Raw genomic sequence first — 21,219 nt, forward strand, 5'->3', positions numbered from 1 at the left:
CGCATTTTCCTTTCTTTACTTTTTCTCACTGCAAGGCCGTGCTCTCTGTTCTACACCACCTTAAAATCCGTACTCTTTTTATCCACCACACAGAAGGACAGACACCCTTTGGGAGGGCTGTGCACCTGGCCCCTCCTTCCCACCTGAGTGGCCCCGGGCAGACACGTGCGCACACCTGCGTTGGCCACCTCACCTCCCAGCCTCGCGATTCATCCTGTTCACATGGAGCAAAAACTAGTTCTTTTCTTCGGCTAACAGGATTTTTACATTTCCTTTAGCTCTCAGTGAGTGAGCGAATGCTATTGGTTTGTTTGGTTGGTTTGCGTTGTTGTTATTGTATAAGGTAAAGTATAGGGGATTCCTAAAATATAGTTAAGGGAAACCTGTAAGTCTGGCAACTCATTACTATAACAACACACAGAAATTTAAGAACACGTTAATGCTAACTCTACAAATATTTCCTTTTTAGGTGGAAAAACTGGTGGATTCGTGGAATCCTTACTCTAACTATGATTTCATTGTTTTTCCTGATCATCTATATGGGATCCTTTATGCTGATGCTTCTTGTAAGTGTTTGCCCAAGTGTCTCTTCTTTGTTTTTCAGCACTGATATTGAAGTAAATTTGAGCATGTCATGAAAAAGAAGGTGGTTCAAGACTTGACAGCAACAAATTTAGTTCCTTTAAGCATCTTCTAGTTCATGAAATGACCTGGACTAATCTTTTCCATTTGCAAATTGGCCATTCAGTGTGTATCAAGTATACGTGATATTCAGTAGATACACAACTTTGTGTCAGACATTGCACCAAGCATTAGGTAGAACAGAAACACACGACTTCAACGTATATGACTGTTAGCTAGATCCCTGACTTCAGGGGACTCATTCTAATGGCAGAGACATGTAAGTAACCATATGAATAAATGGTGTAGTAAATGAGTGGAATAAACCCCATGATAGATCTTGTTGGAAGAGCACAGCAAAAAAATGACCTCATCCAGTGTGAGAGAGAGATGAGGGAAGACTTCCAGAGGAGGTGATGTGAAAGCTGAGTCATAAAGAAGCACTGGATGGGGGAGGGCATTCCAAGTTGGGGATATCAGGGGCAGGGGTGTAGTAAGGAGAGATTGTGGTCCGTTGGGGGGTTTGTGAGTTATACATGTGGAGAGTGTCTAGGGATGAGACTAGAGAGGCAAGCAAAAGCCATTCTGGGAGTTGGATTTTGTTGTATATGGGAAGCCCAACAAGTTATGAAGTCAGACACATTTTTTCAGCTTTTTAATTCATTCATTTAACACATGCTTCAGGATGCCTGCTACATGCCAGGCAGTTCTGGGGAATGATGCAGTCATGCTGAGAAAAATGCACCTGTGTCTGCCCTCATGGAGCTTACTGTCTACATATTAAAGAACTGATCAGATATGTAATCATAAACTGCAGTAAGCATTTGAAAACAAGAATTGGATGCTATGAGAGCAAAGGAGGGGAGCCAGGAGACTTTCCAGACTTTATCCAGTGCCCAGCATCTGCACTGCGGTCTTGAAAGTTGAGTAGGATTCACTGGGGTGAAGGGAGACCTTGGAGGAAGGATTTTGCTTTTTGCGGTACGCGGGCCTCTCACTGTTGTGGCCTCTCCCGTTGCGGAGCACAGGCTCCGGATGCGCAGGCTCAGCGGCCATGGCTCATGGGCCCAGCCACTCCGTGGCATGTGGGATCTTCCCGGACCGGGGCACGAACCCATGTCCCCTGCATTGGCAGGCGGACTCTCAACCACTGCGCCACCAGGGAAGCCCCTGGAGGAAGGATTTTCACAGCAAACGATTCCCTGTGTATAAAAGCCTTTATATCTAAAGAAGTATGAAACACTTGAAGCCCAAAGTGATAGAAGTAAGAAGGAGAAATACATTCATGACAAACATCACGCATTTCCTGGGTGCTGAACATGGTTTAGCAGTGAACAGCGAGGGCCTGCTCTCGGGGATATGTACAGTGTCCCTCCTTTTTATTATTTGTCTTCATCCATCGCAATTGTATTTATGATGTTTATGTTAAGGGAATATGAATGGATATACACACACTTGGTGCTCAATTGATACTACCTTTATGTGTTTTAAGGTATTATTTACATTCACAACCCTGACTAGGTCATTTATATTTTGAGAAGTACATTTTGTACCTAGCTTGCATTTGCCTTATAATATCAGCACTCAAAAATGACGAATTCAAGAGAGTTTTATTAAAAACTTACTTCTAGCAAATGATAGTTACTATTTTAAGATGGAACTCATACTCATATTCCTTAAAATAAAAGGAGTTTTTTCCCTCCAACCTTCTATTTATAGTGCTTTAATTGTTGCAGTCACAGCTTGGAATCACGCTTTCTAAGTGATGGAGTTGCTAAAGCGTATTTTGATTTAAAGGTAGATGTGAACATATAAAAGATATGAGGTTCCCCCACCCCTTCCTGGAACTCCTATAATAACTGTTTTAATTCACATTATTTAACTTATTTTTAAATAGTGCATTAGTTTTTTTCCCATTGTGAGAGTTATAAAAGTATATTGAAATTACTTTGGAGAAGAGATAATTAAAAAAAAAATCACCCCAACCCTATCATCAACCACCACAACTCAATTAATACTGCCATTTGATGTATTTCCTTTCATCTTTTTTTTCTTTTAAAAACCATGATTGTAATTATAGTGTGACTAAAATTTTGTATCCTTTTTAAACTAAATATTGAATGTTTTGTGTTGCTCCACGGTCTTTATAGCCATCAACTTTAATACCTTCATCTACTCAATGAAATGTAGTACATCATAAGTTATTTAGAGCAGCGTGTTATTTTTAGACATTCAGGTTATAGTCTGGTTTTTATTTATTGTGAATGACATTATCCTAAACATATTAGAATATAAAGCTTTTTCATATGCAGGATTATTTTCTTCAAATAGATTCCTAGAGTGAAAATAGGCACTTTTATTTGGATAACACATAGTTCCAGCTCAACATATCTAAATCTGAACTTCTGTTCTATCGCCAGCCATTCTGCATAACTCTATCTACTTTTCCAAGCCTTCCCTGGTGTTGTCCTGCATTTCCCTCTCTCCCTTAGCTCCCCAGTTTCCTCAAGCACCAAATCCAGTCAGTTCTACCTCCTTGATGTCTCTCATTCCTTATACTCCACCCTCTTCTGGCACTTATCCATACTCACCTGGATGGTGGTATCTTGCCTGCCTTACTGTCTCTTCTCTTGCTGCTTCTCCAGTCAGTTCTTTCTACCTCTGTTATCCCCAGAAATTCACGTCTGATCACGTCCTTTCATGATCGGCACCAACTCCTTTGTGCAGCCTTTCATGCTGTTTCCTGTGGTGCTGTGACCAGACTCATCTCTCTCTACTTCTCACCCCAGCTTTGTGTTCCAGCAGCTCTGGACTACTTGTAGTTCCCTTAACATCCTCCTCCTCTCCTATGTACATGACTCTGTACATCCTTCTCCTTCACCCCAACTGGGCCCATCCCCACCCTTACCACAGGTTTTTTGTCTGCCTGTGCTTATATCCATGTGGCTGTTTCCATGTAGCTGGTAAGCTATAAGTGACAACCATATACATGGATGTGTGTGATATTAAAAATTCTTTTTTTCTTCTTTCAGTGAAACACCATATATAGTGCTAATGGTTGCTCTTGAACAAATGTATTCATAGAAGTAGCATCAGTTTATTTGATATTCTAAAAGCCCTTGGTTCTATAAATAACATGACTTTGCCATTTTATCTTAACATCTAGCATTGTCCCCATTCTCGGATTATTATTGTTAAAAAAATGACTTGATGTTATACACAAAGGCTATTTGAAGGACAGTATTTAAATTTCCTCTTGTGTTTATAATATAACACATTTATGAGTTTTTCTTAAAAGAACTATTTGTAATAGTTAGGCATAATATTTTCTTACTGTATGGCTGAGGGGACACAACTACTTCTTTTAAGTATGTCATTGGACATGTACTAGGTATAGTGGGAAAAAATAGCTTAAGAATATCCTGGGTAGTAGGATTGGGAAAGCTGGTTTGTGGCGATGTCAAAAAGAAATCCCAAAGTATATTCTTTGGCAGACTTTGGTTAGCTCTTTCTGTAAAGGACCAGATTGTTGTATTTTAGGCTTTAAGGAGCCACATATGTGTCTGTCATATAATCTTTGTTTTTTATTTTTAACTCTTTAAAAATATAAAATCCAGGGTCTTCCCTGGTGGCGCAGTGGTTGAGAGTCCGCCTGCCGATGCAGGGGACACGGGTTCGTGCCCCGGTCCGGGAAGATCCCACATGCCGCAGAGTGGCTGGGCCCATGAGCCATGGCCGTTGAGCCTGTGCGTCCGGAGCCTGTGCTCCGCAACGGAAGAGGTCACAACAGTGAGAGGCCCGCGTACCGCAAAAAAAAAAAAAAAAAAAAAAAAAAAAAAAAAAAATATATATATATATATATATATATATATATATATATATATATAAAATCCATTCTTAACTCCAGGGTTGTACAAAAACAAGCCCTTGGGTATATTCTCTAGAGGTTGAAAAAGTCTGCTATATTCACAAAGCTGTTAGTTTACGGTGATGAGTGTTCAGCTTGCCATTTGCTCTTTGAGTCTTGGAATTGTCTTAAGCCAAACACTGGATATGATGCTACAGTCTCAGAAATTACCTTTACCCAGATTGGTGGATTTAGCAGTTTGAAGGACAGCTACATAGACCATCAAAAAGGGATTCTTGAATATAAACCCATTTACTAGGCATGTGTATTGGACACTATTCAGAGAGAACCGCATGGACTCACTTGACTGGCCAGTGGGGCTGCAGATGTAGAAGGCTGCTTATAATTTGTCAAGGAAGCACTGCTTGGGTTGATCAGAGATGTGTGTAGCTGGCTATGGGAGAGTTGGCATGGAGGGAAGAATGAAAAGCTCATGCCCAAACCCCTGGGTGACTGGGTAAAGATATTTTAGCCATTTGTCCTGATAGTATCTTTATCCTTGGCAAGAATACCAGGTTGAACGGTTAAAAATATATACAAGCAAACTTTCACTTATGATCATTTTCCTAGGATAACTCAAGAAACAAATGGACAGAAAGACCATCCATCTTGAGATGGACAACCACAAGAAATGAAGCAGTAATTAGGGATAAAGCCTAGTCAGCTGTGATCCCAATCAGACTACACCCCTCAAACTCTAAACTACAATGCCACCTCCTACCCCGGGAAGGATCTCTCAAACTTTTTGAATAAAACATTGTTTTGCTTGCCTCTTTGGGATATCACTTGATTATAGAGAAGTTGAATATTGAATTTTTGCTGCTGATATTTAGACTAACTAAAAGTGGGTAGGCTGAAGATTTTTAAAATACATGTGACAACAAGCTACTTATTAAATAACTAACCATAAATGTAAATATTGAGAAATGTATGTTAATGTTTTCTCTTGGTTTCAGGTTCTAGGCATCCAAGTGAAATGCTTCCATGAAATTATCACTATAGGTTACAGAGTCTATCGTTCTTATGACCTACCTTGGTTTAGAACACTAAGCTGGTAAGTGACTTAAAACTGTTTCAGATATGAAAATCTGATTCTTTTCTGAAGTTTGTAAGGAAGCATCCTGATCAATCAGTATCTACATGGTTGACCTTATAGATTGATTTTAAATAAATATAAAAAAGAATGAAATTGAATTTTGAAAGAAGGAAATTACCTTTAACTCTCCCATTTCAACACAACTATTTTCATATCTCATCTTTCACTCTTTGTAGAGATACCTGATTTAAATTGAATATAAACATTATTCTTGTGCCCTTTTTAAAAACCTCAGCATTATATTCGACACATTTTTATATCCTTTATAATTACAATTTTAACAGAAAGTTTCATTTTGTAAAATGTTATGAATATGTGTAATCTTTTGCCTTATTTCCCCTCAGTTGATATGAGACCACACACAAAATCTGATATTTCTACAAAGACTTGAAGATGAGATATGAAAATAGTTTGGGGTTTTTTTGTTTTGTTTTGTCTTTTTTTTTTTTTTTTTTTGAGTGATCAGTGGTTTATTCAGAACGGGAAAGCCCAAGCTGAATGTCTGTCTCCCTCCTCCCCTCCCATCCACCCCTGCAGGCTGGCCCACCTTCTCCAAAGCCCCCATAGGCCCCAGGATGCCGTTGGGGGGTGAGGGGCAGGGCAGTGAGAGGAGGGATGACCTCACCTTTGCTGCTTCTGGTTTGGTCTCCTCCAGGCCCTGGGCCCTGTGACATGCAACAAGGAGGGTAGTCAGAGGGATGAGGAAGACTCTGGGGTCAGTGCGTAAGGCACCCTGCTAAATATTTCAGGGCAGTTACCAGCCTCTGAAATATTGTATATGTACAGATGCATGTAAAATTAGTAAATAAAAATCACCAAATAATTTTAATATTTAAAGCTTTATATATTTTTAAAACTTTCTAGGTTTCTTAGTTATCAGGACCTTGACCATGAAACATGATAATATGATAGTTCATAATTAACCTAACAGGCCATGTCTTTGAATATAGTTGTTTGATTAGTATCAGCCAGAGGGGCCAGTGTCTTATTATAACAAACGTATCACTTTTTGGGTTTACAGTAGTCAAAAACAGTTTCTTGGTTTTGTTAACACTTAATTTTTCCTTCTGGAAAGTTTCTTCATGAGTGGCAGTGTGTACAGGGAGTGTTAGGTAGATTAAGTAGTCGGAGAGTAATTAAAAGCTAAACTGTGCAGGATTGATTTTAAGTGTAGGGGGAAGAAAAAGGTAGGTCAAGATGGGCTCCAGTGATTGTAGAGGCTTCTTGGAGAAGGTGAGAGAGAAACTGTTACTTGAAATAAAGACAGGCTTTGGCTAGAGAAGAGTGTTCTGGGTTGGGGAAGCAGCATCCATCAGGTTTCAGATGCGGGACAGAGGAGGCATGTGCCACAGATGGTGAGATCTTCCTGGCCCTCCTGAGCAGAAGGTGTATATTTATTAGGAAGTAGTGGCCAAAAAGTTGGATTGGTGGCTGGAGTAGGCTTTGACAGCCTTACAGAGGCGACACAGACAGTTTCCATTGTAGGAGAGAGAAAAATGGTAATACAGCTGATAAAAATTAAAATACTTCCCTTTGGGAACAGTAGGGTATAATTCCATTCATGAGAACCAGAGGGAAACCACCCCTTTCATCTTCTACTGCCCTCCTGGCTGCCTAGGACTCTGCCCTTCTAAGGAGGATTCCGGGAGGAACCCTAAGGCAGTGTTTCTCAGCCTTTTTTTCTGGCTCACACATGCTCCCATCAGCAAAATCTCACGGGTTCAACTTCTCCCCGGGGACAAAGATATACCAGAACTGGGAGAAGGGATAGGCCATTTATCAAGTTTTTAAAGTTTTTCCAGAGATTTTTACCCGCTGCTAGCTCCGTTCCCCACAACTACCCTTTTTGAGTCACTGCTCAACTAGAGTGCATCTGGAGCATTGAGAAGAGGGGGCAAGACCCCAGTATGTGCAGGGCAGGAGGGTGAGGTTAGAGGTCAAATTACCTCTACCTTCTTTTCCTGTTGATCTTCCCTAGGGCAGGTGGGAATTTGGCTTAGGATCTTTACAAAGCATTAGACCTGTGAGTAGCTGGGAGTGAATTTTCATTATAAACTTAATGCTGTGTGTGTGTGTGTCTGAGAGTGTATGAGAGTGAGTGTATGTCTAGTATTTTCTACAATGTTTCCTAATTATCTGTTTCTGGCATTTAGATATTGAGCTAAATAAAGGCATGAACTATTCAGTAAGTTTTTATTGACTGATAAGTTTGAAATTAAGTTTAAAACAGGAAAAAAAGCATTTGGTGGAATATATCATGAACTGGTCTTCTCGACTTGGTTCTGAACTTTTTGTCATCATCAAACTGTAGAAAATAGTTTTGTTGAGTTTGAGGGGGAAAAAATTCAAATCTAAAGAAGCTAATTGTTTTAAAATTATAGGTACTTTCTACTGTGTGTAAACTACTTTTTCTATGGAGAGACTGTAGCTGATTATTTTGCTACATTTGTTCAAAGAGAAGAGCAACTTCAGTTCCTCATTCGCTACCACAGATTTATATCATTTGCCCTCTATCTGGCAGGTAAGTTAAGGAAAAGTCTTTATTGATATGTAGCCAATATATGTTACATGCTTATTTTTATTTAAATTTATAACATCCTTTATTTGTTACATTTTAATCCAGCTTCTCTTTGTAAAAAGTCTCATATATAAAGCTATTTCTTTCATCACAGTCTTAAGCAGTAGTCACTCCCTAACGGTGGTTTAAAAAAAAGTACTTGCTTAATAGTCACTCCATATATTTGAAAATTTTCTTCACAAATTATAGTAAAGGCACTTTTAAATATATGGGTTATTTACCAAGTATAATTTACAAAGAAACTTTCACATATGTATTGCTTTATTTGTTCCTGGGAAATAGAGTTTTCATATAGAATTATTCGGGGTACTTAGTTTTCCTGACATGGTTTATTATATGTTCATTTATATATATATATATATATATAAAATATACATATTTGTTTATAGTAGGCTATGCCACATGTTTTTATGATTTTAGATTAAGAATCAGATAGTTAGGATAACATTAGAATTAATAGATTTGTTTTCCATTTAAAGTTTACCAATCATAAAAGAAATTTCTGAGAAATTGATTTAGATATGTACCGTTTAAAAATCAGATTGCCAGTATGAATCCTGGTTCCACCCTTTACTAGCTGAATAAACCTTGGGAAATTTAATTAATTTACCTGTGCCTCAGTTTCTTTGTCAAGCACTTAGAACAGTACCTGGTACTATTTAAGTATTTATCATTATCATTATTTCCACTTTTAAAGGAGGAAATGAAATTTATTTGTGAGTTTTCACTTTAGCTTTTAATAGTTACTGTTTTAGCTCTTAGGAGTTTCTCATAAATAAATTCTTCTCCAGTTAATACAATTCTGGAAACTGAATATAATATGGATGACTTCCATTTCTCATTAAACAAAAAATATACAGAATATGTGGGGAAGAATGTCCAGTCCTTTAAAAGTATGTCATTTATATTCAGTAATTATGATCTTTTTCATGGTGTTCAATTTTAATAAACATCTCTGCAGATCTTGGTCTCTATTTTATTTCTGATTCTAGGAAGCCAGAGCATGAAATACAATCTGAAATGATAATGGTAATTTTCAGAGAATCATTTTTGGGGCAGGGGAACCTACATTTCCCAAAGAAATTGCCTGTTTTACATTCAGGTTTTTTGTTAAGTCCAGTTTTCTCAGTCCATTACTTAATTTTTTAAAATTATAAATGATATGTCTAACATACATTCTTGGAAATAGATATTGAATGTAGGTATCTTCATTCTTGGAAATAGATATTGAAAAGTATTTTTGTTCTTTCAAGGGCAAAAGAAGTTATTCATTCTAAGGTAGCTATTTCATTTTAAATTCTAATCAGTTTAGAAGAATCATGATTATTAGAGAGATTAATTATGACTGCTAACAGCTAAAATTTTGGAGAATAATATGCTTGACTCTGATTTTACGTTCATTAAACATCATCTGTGACATTTTTTTTCATGGTAGAAAGAAATTTTGCATAGTTTCTCTTATCAAACAAACACGTTTGATTCATTTTGTTAAATGTAAGGTAAATTCTGGGATGGATTCTTTACTATTACAGGAGAGAAGCATACTGTACCTTCTTAGTCTATATTTTTACAGGCAAGACTTCTTATTAGCAAGAAAAGTGTCTGTAATAACAATAACTTTATTTCATATATAATTCTTATAATTAATAGTAAAATTGTGATTAATTAAAATATAAATCATTAACATATGTGCATTAGTTAAAAAATCTGATATGTCAAAAGAATCTGATAATGTTATTGTTAATGTAAACAATAACCCTGCACCCCAACACTTGCAGATTGTTTTCATTTTTCTAAGTAATATGCCTATTTCTTAATTTATTTAGGCATTATCTATTGACTTCCTGTAATAACCTCTGTCTCTTCTCCATACTCAGTTTTTTATTGTCATTATTTATATTATTAAATAGGTACCTAAAATATCACTTTCTATAGAGCCAGATAGTATCTTTGATTACATTTCCATTCTTTTACGATTTTTTGCTTTTCCTGCCCTTAATAGCTGCTCTTTACCTTTTCTTTTCCACCTTCATAAATTTCTGTGTAGGAATCCTTAATTTTCCTTTTGAGTCTGTCCCACGTCTGTTGGTCATTTTTTCAGATGTTCACAGAAATCAGAGAGTTCATTAGTTCCCGTTTTTCCTGGTGACCTTTATCCCAGGGACGTCTGGGCTCCTGTTCCTGTTTGGACTGGCTGCTTGTAGGCCTGCTGTCAGCTGTCCCCTCATGATTTGGCTTTTCCTGTGTCTTCCAATTTCTAGGATAACACCCTCATTCTGCTGCAGCATAGCCTCTAATAGTTTCCTATGAAATGTGCTTAGAAGGTAAATATTTTATGTTCATACATTTCTAATAATATCTTTGTTCTGTTCTCACAATTGACTGCTTTGGCTAGGGTTCCACTTACTAGTAGTAGACTTGTACTTAGTCCTCTAGTTTAGAAGCCCAAGCCTTAACCTTGCCTTCCAGTGAGCCTTTCCTGTTCAGTTTACTCTAGAAAATACTTCTACTTGTCCCTGATTTCTCAGATCTGCTGAAAGTCATCCAGTTGGTTTTCCAGCTTCCAAACTTTGTAGCCATTTTTCTTCTTTTTTCCTTGACATTTCTTCAATTCTCTTTGCTCTGTAGGTTTTTGCCTTAATTTCTTTTAACATGATTTAGTGGGCTACCAGGACGGAAGAGAAAGAAATGTAATACATGAACAATCAACCATTTAAAAACAGAAATCCTTGATTAGTATTTTATTTTTCCCTTGGCTTAAAACAACAACTAATTTTTTTCTCCTGGTCCTGTGGATTGACTGGGCTTCACTGGGCAGTTCTAACTTAAGACCTCCCCTACAGTTGCAGTCAGATGGCGGTAGTGCTGGTCATGTGTGTCCTAAGTGGGCTAGACGTCCAAGGTGGCTCACTCTCACGGGCACGGTTAGTTCTGGCTGGTGACCCGTAGTGCTGGCTGGTGACCCGTAGTGCTGGCTGGTGACCTGGGCACCCGAGTGTGGGCTCTCCATGGGGCTTGGCTCTCTCAGCACCACGCCTGAGTTCTGAATAGGGAGGGCACCAAAAGCCAAGCATCTCAAGAGTCCTTACCTAGGATGTTTTGTTTTGTTTTGTTTTGTTTTTGTGGTACACGGGCCTCTCACTGTTGTGGCCTCTCCCATTGCGGAGCACAGGCTCCGGACGCGCAGGCTCAGCGGCCATGGCTTATGGGCCCAGCCGCTCCACGGTATGTGGGATCTTCCCGGACCGGGGCACGAATCCGTGTCCCCTGCATCGGCAGGCGGACTCTCAACCACTGCGCCACCAGGGAAGCCCCCTAGGATGGTTTTTTAACACTAGTTTTTAAAAATGAAAACATAATACGTTCCCACAGTAAAAATTCGGGCTGAAAAGGAGTATTCCATGATATCTCCCTCCCCGCTCAGAGCCTTACTTACTCTTTCCAGGGGCTTCCTACCACTATTCAGACATTATCTGAGTATTCAAGCTTATATGTTTATATCCTCCTTCCCTCATTTTTGTACACAAATGAGAGCAGACCATCCTGTACCTGTTTTTTCCCACTTAATGTAGCTTATTTTTGGTTTTATATTGGCACATCTAAACTTATCTCACTTTTTCCGTATCTGCAGTTACATCTGATGTGCATACAGCAAAATTTGATGGGTAGCATGTCAGAAAATAAGGCAACTACTATTTCCTTGCTTTGCATTTGCTCTAACTTATACTTGAAAATAACTTCTCAATTGAGAGGGTAAAGACAATATAATTTATTTTCTTTCTTGTTTCTTTTTATAACATTGTATACATGATAGCCTCCCAACCAACCCTTTTCAGTCATTGTTTCTTCATTCCCTAAAATTTCTGACTCTACTTTTATAAAACAAAATCAGTATTTCTTCTTTTTTCTAACTGATTTCCACCATGGACATAGCTTACCACTTGCTCTTTTATAGAATCATGGAAGCTTATTGAAAATCATCAGTGTTGTTCCTTCAACAAACATTTGAGTGCCTTCCAAGTGCCAGTACTGTACATGGTGTTGAGGATACCAAGGGAAATAGGCTGGTAGCGTGCCTTCCAGGGTATTGCAACTGCTGAGACACATGTCCCCTAGTTCATTGCTGGAATGTGAACAAGGACCTCTAAGAGCATAAAGAAGGGGAAGGAGGGCCTTGCTTTGCGGGGGTGGGAAGGCCATAGAACACCTTGAAGAAGAGATGACAGGTGTCGTGAGAAGCAAAGAACAATCAGGTGTTTGCCAGGTGGACAGAAGGAAAGGGCATTCCAGGAGGAGGGAACAGCTGTACAGTCTTGAGAACGAGAGAGGGTGGCGTGTTCAGGACCAGTGAGAGGCAGTGCAGGTTGCAGAGGTAAGCAGGAGCCCCGTCTTGAGAAGCTTTGTGTATTCTGGGAAGAGTTTGGGCTTTATCCCAGGAAAACTACTGGAGGATTTTAAGCTAAGAGATGATATAACCAGATCTGTAATTAAATGAAGGATGAGTTGGATAACGTTAATAGAGTGACAAGATAGGAACCTGTTGCTCTAATTCATACTAAATATAATGTAGGCTTGGCCTGAGGTTTATATTTAATAGTAAGAGGGTTATAAATTTTAAAAAATTATGGGACTTCCCTGGCGGTCCAGTGGTTAAGACTCCGAGCTCCCACTGCAGGGTGCGGGTGTTCATTCCCTGGTTGGGGAACTAAGATCCCACATGCTGCGTGGCACAGCCAAAAAATTAAAAAAAAAAAAACCTAAAATACTGTGGGCTGATCTTAGAAACCAACTGCTATTTATGATAGTCTATGAAAAATTGCTTTTGTATCCCAAATTATTGGCTTGAAATGTACTTTTTGTTGAGATAATTATGTATTTCCATGTAGTTTTAAGAAATAATAGAGAGTCCTTTATGCACTTTGCCTAGTTTCCACTAATGGTAATATTTTGAAAAATTACAGTGTAAGATAACACCAGGATATTGACATTATTACAGTCTTACAGAAGTATTTTTAAAGCAAAACTTTTTTTTGTTTTAAAGTGTAGTTGATTTACAATGTTGTGTTAGTTTCTGGTGTACATCAAAGTGATTCATATATAAATTCTTTTTCATGTTCTTTTCCATTTTGGTTTGTTATAGGGTATTGAATATAGTTCCCTGTGTTATACAGTTGGCCCTTGTTGTTTATCTATTTTATATATATTTTATAGATTGCATCTGCTAACCCCCAAATCCTAATTTATCCCTTCCCCACCCCTTTTCCTCTTTGGTAACTGTAAGTTTGTTTTTTATGTCTGTGAGTCTGTTTCTGTAAAACACAACTTTGTAGTAAGCTAGGAGCTACTGGGATAAGAGATGAAACTTCCAATATAAATTATTCATAGTATTCTATATCTGTTATCATTTTACACGTGTCCTAAATATGGTCCTATTAAATGACCATAAGCACTCACTTTATGTTTCTCTTGTTTTTTTAATTTCCAGTGCCTAGCACAGGGTCTGGCATTTAGGTTCCCAATACACATTTACTAGATGAATGATCAGAGGCTGAGAACATGCACATCCACACACAGTGCTTTTTAGAGAGATTTTTTTTCAGCATCAGTGTTTTGGTTGCTGGGTCTTGAGGCCTTACTGGTGATTCTTGAAGTGATTAGCAACATTCATGAGCTTAGTCTAGCAAATGAAGGTAGACTTTAAAACAGGAGTAAGGAAATAGAAAGTGTGCTCTGTTGAGAGATTTGTACCTTTCTCTCAAATTATGCTGATAAAAATCTCTGGAATTCTTCTCGTTAAACAGCATTCCAAGGGTCCTGCCCAAATTTTAGTTCTGCAGTGGTCAAATGACTTTTATAGGTCTTAGCAGATTTAAAAACCAGAGACAACACAAGCTCTTTCATTGACGTTGAATTTTATTAAAATAAAATGTATGTATATCCAGGTCTGACCCACTCACCAAGGCCCACCACATTAAATGACGTATTTAATATTACACCAGATGACTCACTGACTAGGACCTGGAAATCATCCTGACACTTAGATAATTTTGTTGTAAAATGAATTTGAGTGATAGCAAAAAGAAAATTATAGGAACAACATTTTCTCTAGAGTCTGGATATATTTTAAAAAGATCTTGGGGCCTTGGATTTGGGGCTCTTTAGAAACCAGAGCAACTATGTGATTACATGTCTAGTAATGATGGGTGAATAAGCTTAAGATGTTGGACCCTTAATATCATCACCTTAAGATCTCTTTATCCAACCAGTGATAGGCATATTAAAGGCGTATTAAGTTCAGTGGTTTGGTTGTTTTGTTTTGTTTTGTTTTTGCTTGTATTTGTGCATGGCTAACTGTTTTGACTTCTTTTTAAAAACCCTTAAGGGTAAGTTATAACTTGAATATAATACTTTGAATTCAAGAAAAATCAATGGACTTATAAGATTAAATTATAGCTAAAATTAATGCATGATTAAGAATGTTTTTCCAAATATCCTGAATATGTTTTATCTCAAAGGATGGTGATGAAATCTTTGAAAGATGTCACAAACAACTGTTCATAAAGGACTGTATCTTCAAAACCACTTACAGTTTTTAAATTCAGATGATTAGAATCTATACACATATCAGTCTTGTTCTATACCTTAAACTCACCGTGCAGATTAAGAGAAAACTTTTCTCTATCTTAGCCAATATAATGGTTGGTTTGTGTGAATTTCTACAGTGCACGTTCAAACTTTTTTAAAACAACTCAGTTGTATTCTAGTGGCTGAATATGGGCACACATAATGCAGTGTGCTTCTGAATTTGTTGAACATGATGTTTGAAATGTTTTGGAGTTAGATTAGCTAGGGAAGTGTAATGAAAAATACAGCCATGTGAAAGTAAAGGATGAGTCAGTAAGCTCCAGTATTTAATCCTGGGTCCATCTTTGTTTTTTGAGTTAAGGACTGCATGTGTTTACTGAATTGGTTAATCACCAATAAGAAATTTTAAAAATAACTTGATTATTTCTTTATATTTTCCTGTCTCTTCAACTAGATTATGAGCTCCTTGAGTGGAATGCCTATCTTATCCATTTTTTTGTATCTTGTGTCTAGTGCTCCATAAATATTTTTTGATTGTCCATTTTTTCGGAAATTTCCTCTATCCCATCTTTTGGACTTTTCAGTGTCTTTTTTTTTCCCTTCACTTCTCCTGACTGCTTTAGAAATCTCATTCTTTTTTGTTCTTTTTGAATATAATTGTCTGTAATCTGTTGGGTAACTGGCTCTCCCTAACCACCTGGGAACTCCTTGATACTGGGCAACAGGATATACACATCTTTGCATGGACAGCACAGTGCTGTTTATATAAATGGTGATCAGTAAGTGTAACTAAACATAATTATATATCAAGAACTGTATGTTAGGAAACTTTTTCAATGAATACTTTTGTTTACAATACTGTAACAAATCCTATGATTTTAATTGGAAATATAACCGTACAAATGTTCTTTGTTAATTGGGGAAAAAGTAAAACTATGGATCTAAATGTATAAAGTTATGCTTTCCATAGATTTATTGAAATATAGCATGTATGTATTTTTACACGGTTAAACATAAAATATACACATAGCTAGATGGTTGTGAATGAAAAAGTAAACTTATGTTTCTTTTTTGGATTCTTTTTCTTTGAAAATAATATTTAACCTTAGATATGCTAGGAAAACACTTTACATCCTCCTCTTCCATATTCAGAGAACTGTATTATTTTAATGTATCTAGGAGTCAGATAATTATATCCTTTATTAGAGCACCCTAAACAGCTGCATTGCTACTGGTTGATTTAACAGTGAAATTGGATCAGGTAAAAGTGAGTTGCCAAGACTGTCCTGGATAAAAATCATCATTAGGAAAGTACTGAATAAGTCTGCTGGTAATTTTATTTGAAGAAGTGCTTAAGGGTGAACGGTATTATATAATTTCAAGAAAGAGACCAACCAAACGTGTTGTACTAGTATTTGTGAAGAGGTAATTCATAGTTAATGATGTTGAGAGGTTCCCGAGGCTGTGCAGGGAGAGCCAGAGAGGTCCGTTTGGACAGAAGGGGAGGGTCCAGAGGCATCTGTCTTGCCTCTGCTTTGCTTTTACCCTATTAGCCTCTGAACCAAGTCCAATCTACCTTTAACCATGGACCAATGGCATAAAGCAGCATAGAAATTTCATTATTCCTTAAGCAAAAAAATAAATCTACCTGCTATTGAAGAGAAATTTAAAAGCAATGATTTTTAAAGAGGTCTTTTATGCTACTGGTGATTTCAGTGCCATGAATTCCATGTTTTAATCTCCCCCTGCCCCACCTTGCTTTCTTTTTCTCAAGAAAGTGACATATGGCTGTCAGTTTGCCTCTACTCAGAGAATGTTTCCATATTTCTTTTGCAGTTCAATCAGTTAGATTCTATAGGTGACAAATAGGAGGTGAGGTAGGATCTGGGAGCCAGTGTGCATTCTCTTCCTTTATCATTATCCTTTACACTGACATTACAAATCGGTCATCAAAAAATAGCTGCCGGCAGCTGCTGTTTGATTCTTTGCTCTGGTCAGAGTAGTATCAACCTTGCTTACTCCAGTGGGTAGAATTGCCTTGGTAAGTATAACTTAGATATACAAAGTCTAGTACTTTATTTCATATGGGATAGATTAGGTGACAGTTCGTTTTCTATCTTAGAGAACTCTCTAAAGATATTGCAGAATAGAATGCATGAGTAGCTGTTTAGCTGAAATTAAACTTGGCTTATGCATTTCCAGTATCTACTTCTGTAAAAAAATAATTATCTTTAAAACTTCACAGATATATTGGGCAAAAAGTGCTTCATATTGCCTCCCATTACTTAGTATATAACTATTAGATTTCATTTCATTAGGTAGAATTTTTATTTAGTAAAATTTTATGGTAATAAATTTGTAGGATATAAACAGAAACACAAATACTGTTTGTACATCATGAAATTATTAAGAGTATTATGTTTTACTGTAATTATTATAACATGGGTCTGAGAAATTTCAAATCACTCTTAACCTGAATCTTGCTGATGATAGTTTATGGAACCACAAGACTCTTGAGAGTCATTAGGATCTAAGGGTTTAACTCTTTTCTAGCGCTGTGATCCCCAGTAAATTAATGAAGTCCTTTGTGTATTTTTCTTCATCTGTAAATTGGAGATGATAATGGGTACTTACATCATAGGAAGGTTGGAAGGGTTAAATGAGTTAATGCTTCTCAAATGCTTATACAAGAGCCTGGAACATAGTAAGTGTTCAGTAGATGTCAGCTGCCATAATAATTATTATTAATTTTTATATTATATAGAGATTGAAACATTCTACACAGACATTTGATGGATTGACTAGCAAATAAATTTTAGTGAACTGAAATTCAGGATCTGTTTTTCCATGTCCACACATTAGCAAGGGACTAATTCACTTAATTAATGTAGAAGATGTTTATTGAATTTATGCCATGGACTATATTAGGCATTTTGAAGAATACAGGGTCATTTCCCTCTAGAAGCTTTTACTTAAAATGCTTAATAGAAGAGCAGGAGAGCGTATGAGTGAGTAGCTAAAGCATAGCTAGATGTGGTGTAGAAATTTGGCTTATATGAGCTCAGTGAATCTTAAACTTTGTAACAAATTATACAATAAGCCATGTTTTTTGTTCTTGAACAGGTTTCTGCATGTTTGTGCTGAGCTTGGTGAAGAAACATTATCGTCTGCAGTTTTATATGGTGTGTATTAACCATGATTCTGTAGTCACTGTATGTAATAAAAACCTTTACCTTTATTTTTTTCTGTGGTGAGAAGATATAATCTAATCTTCTAGTTGCCTAAATGTGAGGGATATTTGAATTTTGGATTACTATTATATATAAAAAGTTGAAGTTGAAAATTTTTTGAGGATTTAAAAATTTTAACTGTTTCCAAAGTTTTCCTAAAAACTTTTTCTTTGAATATTTTCAAAGGCTATAAAATTAAATTCAAGTATTTGGGTTCCCTAAATTTGTAGAAATTTGAGGTGTTTCCACAGTCTCCTGGACAGTTAGTAAGTCTTGGAAACATCTACCATCTTTTTGTATGGAAAGTAGCTATGTTTACTTGCCCTTAGCCTGGGCATAAGGGGAACAGAGCTTACATTTTCTTGGCAGCTATAGTTAGTTATACAGTCACATGATTCTTCGTGGCCAAAGATACTTCATTCAGTGTATCATTGAACAGTGTTCAGTGTTTTATGAAGTTTATCATTGTACATGATGACCTTCTCTTATTTCCTTAAAAGGTAGCTAATTATAAGACTGTAAAACGCAAAATGTAGTATTTAGATCTGTGAATTCATGTATTAGTAAGGCTTGTTTTGGATTTGGGGTATATTTCCTATTTTTCATGCTGTGCTTTTTCCCATTAAGACATCCTGCTGAGCACCATAGCTGGGAAATTGTAGTATTTCTTACATTTCTAATTTCTGGGGGTCTTGAGAGGAAAGAGTAGAATTCTCAGTGAAAATCTAGAAACCATCAAGACAATTAGAAATACTAGAATCTGCTATGAAAATATAAATGGTTCCTACTGGAAAAAATCATTTATGCATTTGGAAGCAATCAGGGTAGAAGAGAATTGGATTGTATAAGCAGATGAAAATTAAAAAAAAAAACCCAACCAATATAATATATTTTTTGCTGAAATGGAAAATAGGTTTATTTTGAATAAATCAAAATCCTAAGAATTTTGAAAAGTCATAACTTCCAATAAAAATTATGAGACTAGTACATAGAAATGTTAGCGCTTTTTGTTCACAATTTGCTTATACTAATGATGCTAAAAGTGGTTAAAGTGGCCATCTCTCAGGCTAGATGGAATTGATGAAACACAGAGGACTTTGAAATTTGAAATGGAGTACTGTCATTGCACAGAGCTGTGAAGATCAACTTTCAAGTATGAAAAGATTGAGTTTAAGGGCAATTGATTCCTGCTGGTTTGAATCATTTGAAGTTAGAAATAACTCTTTATTGGAAAATGGTACCATAGTGAACTCAGAGAAAAATCGTTTTTAGCACTTCTAATAACTAGAGAATGCAGCCAGAGTAGAGTTTTAGCTCCTATCTAAATGCCATAGCAACAGCATAAACTTCTCATTATCATTTTAATCTCATGATTCAAGATTATGTTTTTTTTAATATGTCTTTTTTAAACTTAGTAGTGTATCTCAATATTATTAGCATTCGATTTGTGTATAAATTAAGGTTACTTTGTTAAATGTGTTCATGGTTTTCAGATCTCAGTAGGCACTAAAATTAATATAATTTACTAACGGCATTTATTTTGTATGACCTTATCTTATGAAATGTGACCAACAGTCATGCTAGAAATTTGTGTTTCAGAATTGCTTCCTGGGCTGCACTGATCCGTTGTGTTCACTAATTGTTGTATTGTTGTGCTATTAACAGTTCGCATGGACTCATGTCACTTTACTGATAACAGTTACTCAGTCACATCTTGTCATCCAAAATCTGTTTGAAGGCATGATATGGTAAGGGGACAGTATTATGCTGCTTTATATTTAAGTCATAGCACTTTTAAAGCTCTTTTACATTCGACAATGTCTTACAGATTTCTACTAAAATGTACTATTTGTTGTTGCTCTATTCCATTAAAATAGCTTACTGAGTTTTGCTTACTGTTTGACAACTGAAGACAAATGCTTTGTTAACAACTGGAAAGCTTCCTTATTCAGGTTTCAAATAAAATGCAGGAAGTCCTCATAAAAGCACCGAACAATTAATTACATTTTCAGGTGTTACTACACCTTAATATGACTTTTTTTAAAAAAACAAAGAATTGTGTTTAAAAAGAGTGTATTGTTTATGTGGGATGCAAAAAAAAAAAAAAAGAAAAAAGGGAAAGTTTGCTTTTCGGCAAACAATGTGAAAGTTGGGTAAGTTCTACTCTGCCTTTATAATAGGAGTTGGTGTCCAGATTTCGGGTATTTGGAGTTACTTGCTATATAAGCAGTGGGTTGCAGATTCAGAAAGCATTTTTATCAGTTAAAAATTAACTTAAATTATAACAATTATTATAAATTAAAAATAAGAGTGGAGAAAAACTTAAGATTTTAAGAAATCTGGCTATATTTTCTCCACATTCTTTTAAAATACAGTAATTAAAATCTTCTATAATTGATGGGTTTATTCAAGATAAATTTGTTCCCTTGACAGGTTTGTGTTTTTTTAACCAAGATATGTATGTGTGTGTAAACAATTGGAATCATTTTAAGATTGTCTTCCATATACAAACTTTTAGTTGATGGGAGGCAGTTACTGAAATTAGTAGGTTCTGTACAGTTAGTAGGGTTTTAATGCAACTACAGGCTAAGATAGTATTAAAATAATTTTTCCTGAAGGAGTTTGTATTAAGAGCTTGGTGTAAGTTTATCAGATTATACTGTCTGAACAATTGACTCATTTCTCTTTTGAAAGGCTGTTTTTAAAAAATTATACCATTGTAACTTGTTCCTGTCAGCTGAAAAAAATGCACAACGTGAACGTTGTGAGTTAAGTTTTATTTGGAGCCAAATGAGGACTATAGCCTGGGAGAACAGCCTCTCAGATAGCTCTGAGGACCTGCTGCGAAGAGGTCGGAGGGGAGGTCAGTAATACTTGGTTTTAGTGAAGGGGGCACGTGCCAGCAAGCACACATTTTGGCAGAAGGTTGCTGCTGGTCATGGGGAGCAGACGCTTCCGTTAATGATTTTAGTGCTTTTCTAGATATGAGAAGATGTAAGAAATGGGGCTCATAAAATCTTCTCCTAAAAAATATCTAACTCTCTGAAGGACTGTTCTGCCAGTGTTTCCCAGAGCACACAAGTGCCTCATTCCTGATCTCAGTGCTGAACTCCTTTCAGGGTGTGTTGGAGGTCAGCGACTGCAGTGGCTAGTGACCTAATCCTTGTAGAGCCAGATGGCGAGTGACAGTTTTTAGTTGGCA

At 36.6% G+C, this 21,219-nt stretch overlaps 1 protein-coding gene across 3 annotated transcripts in view; it reads left to right on the forward strand.

Annotated features, from left to right (window-relative positions):
• CDS1 (CDP-diacylglycerol synthase 1) overlaps positions 1-21,219 on the forward strand; it is a 68,541-nt gene that overhangs the window by 28,911 nt on the left and 18,411 nt on the right. For all 3 annotated transcript variants that reach the window (XM_079919188.1, XM_079919189.1, XM_079919190.1), the window contains 5 exons: positions 470-566; positions 5,485-5,582; positions 8,006-8,145; positions 17,911-17,969; positions 19,683-19,765. In XM_079919188.1, coding sequence (XP_079775314.1) covers positions 470-566; positions 5,485-5,582; positions 8,006-8,145; positions 17,911-17,969; positions 19,683-19,765 — 477 coding nt within the window. The remainder of the gene's footprint in view (positions 1-469; positions 567-5,484; positions 5,583-8,005; positions 8,146-17,910; positions 17,970-19,682; positions 19,766-21,219) is intronic.

The sequence above is a fragment of the Stenella coeruleoalba genome, assembly GCF_951394435.1.
Source record: "Stenella coeruleoalba genome assembly, chromosome: 4".
Lineage (NCBI taxonomy): Eukaryota > Metazoa > Chordata > Mammalia > Artiodactyla > Delphinidae > Stenella > Stenella coeruleoalba.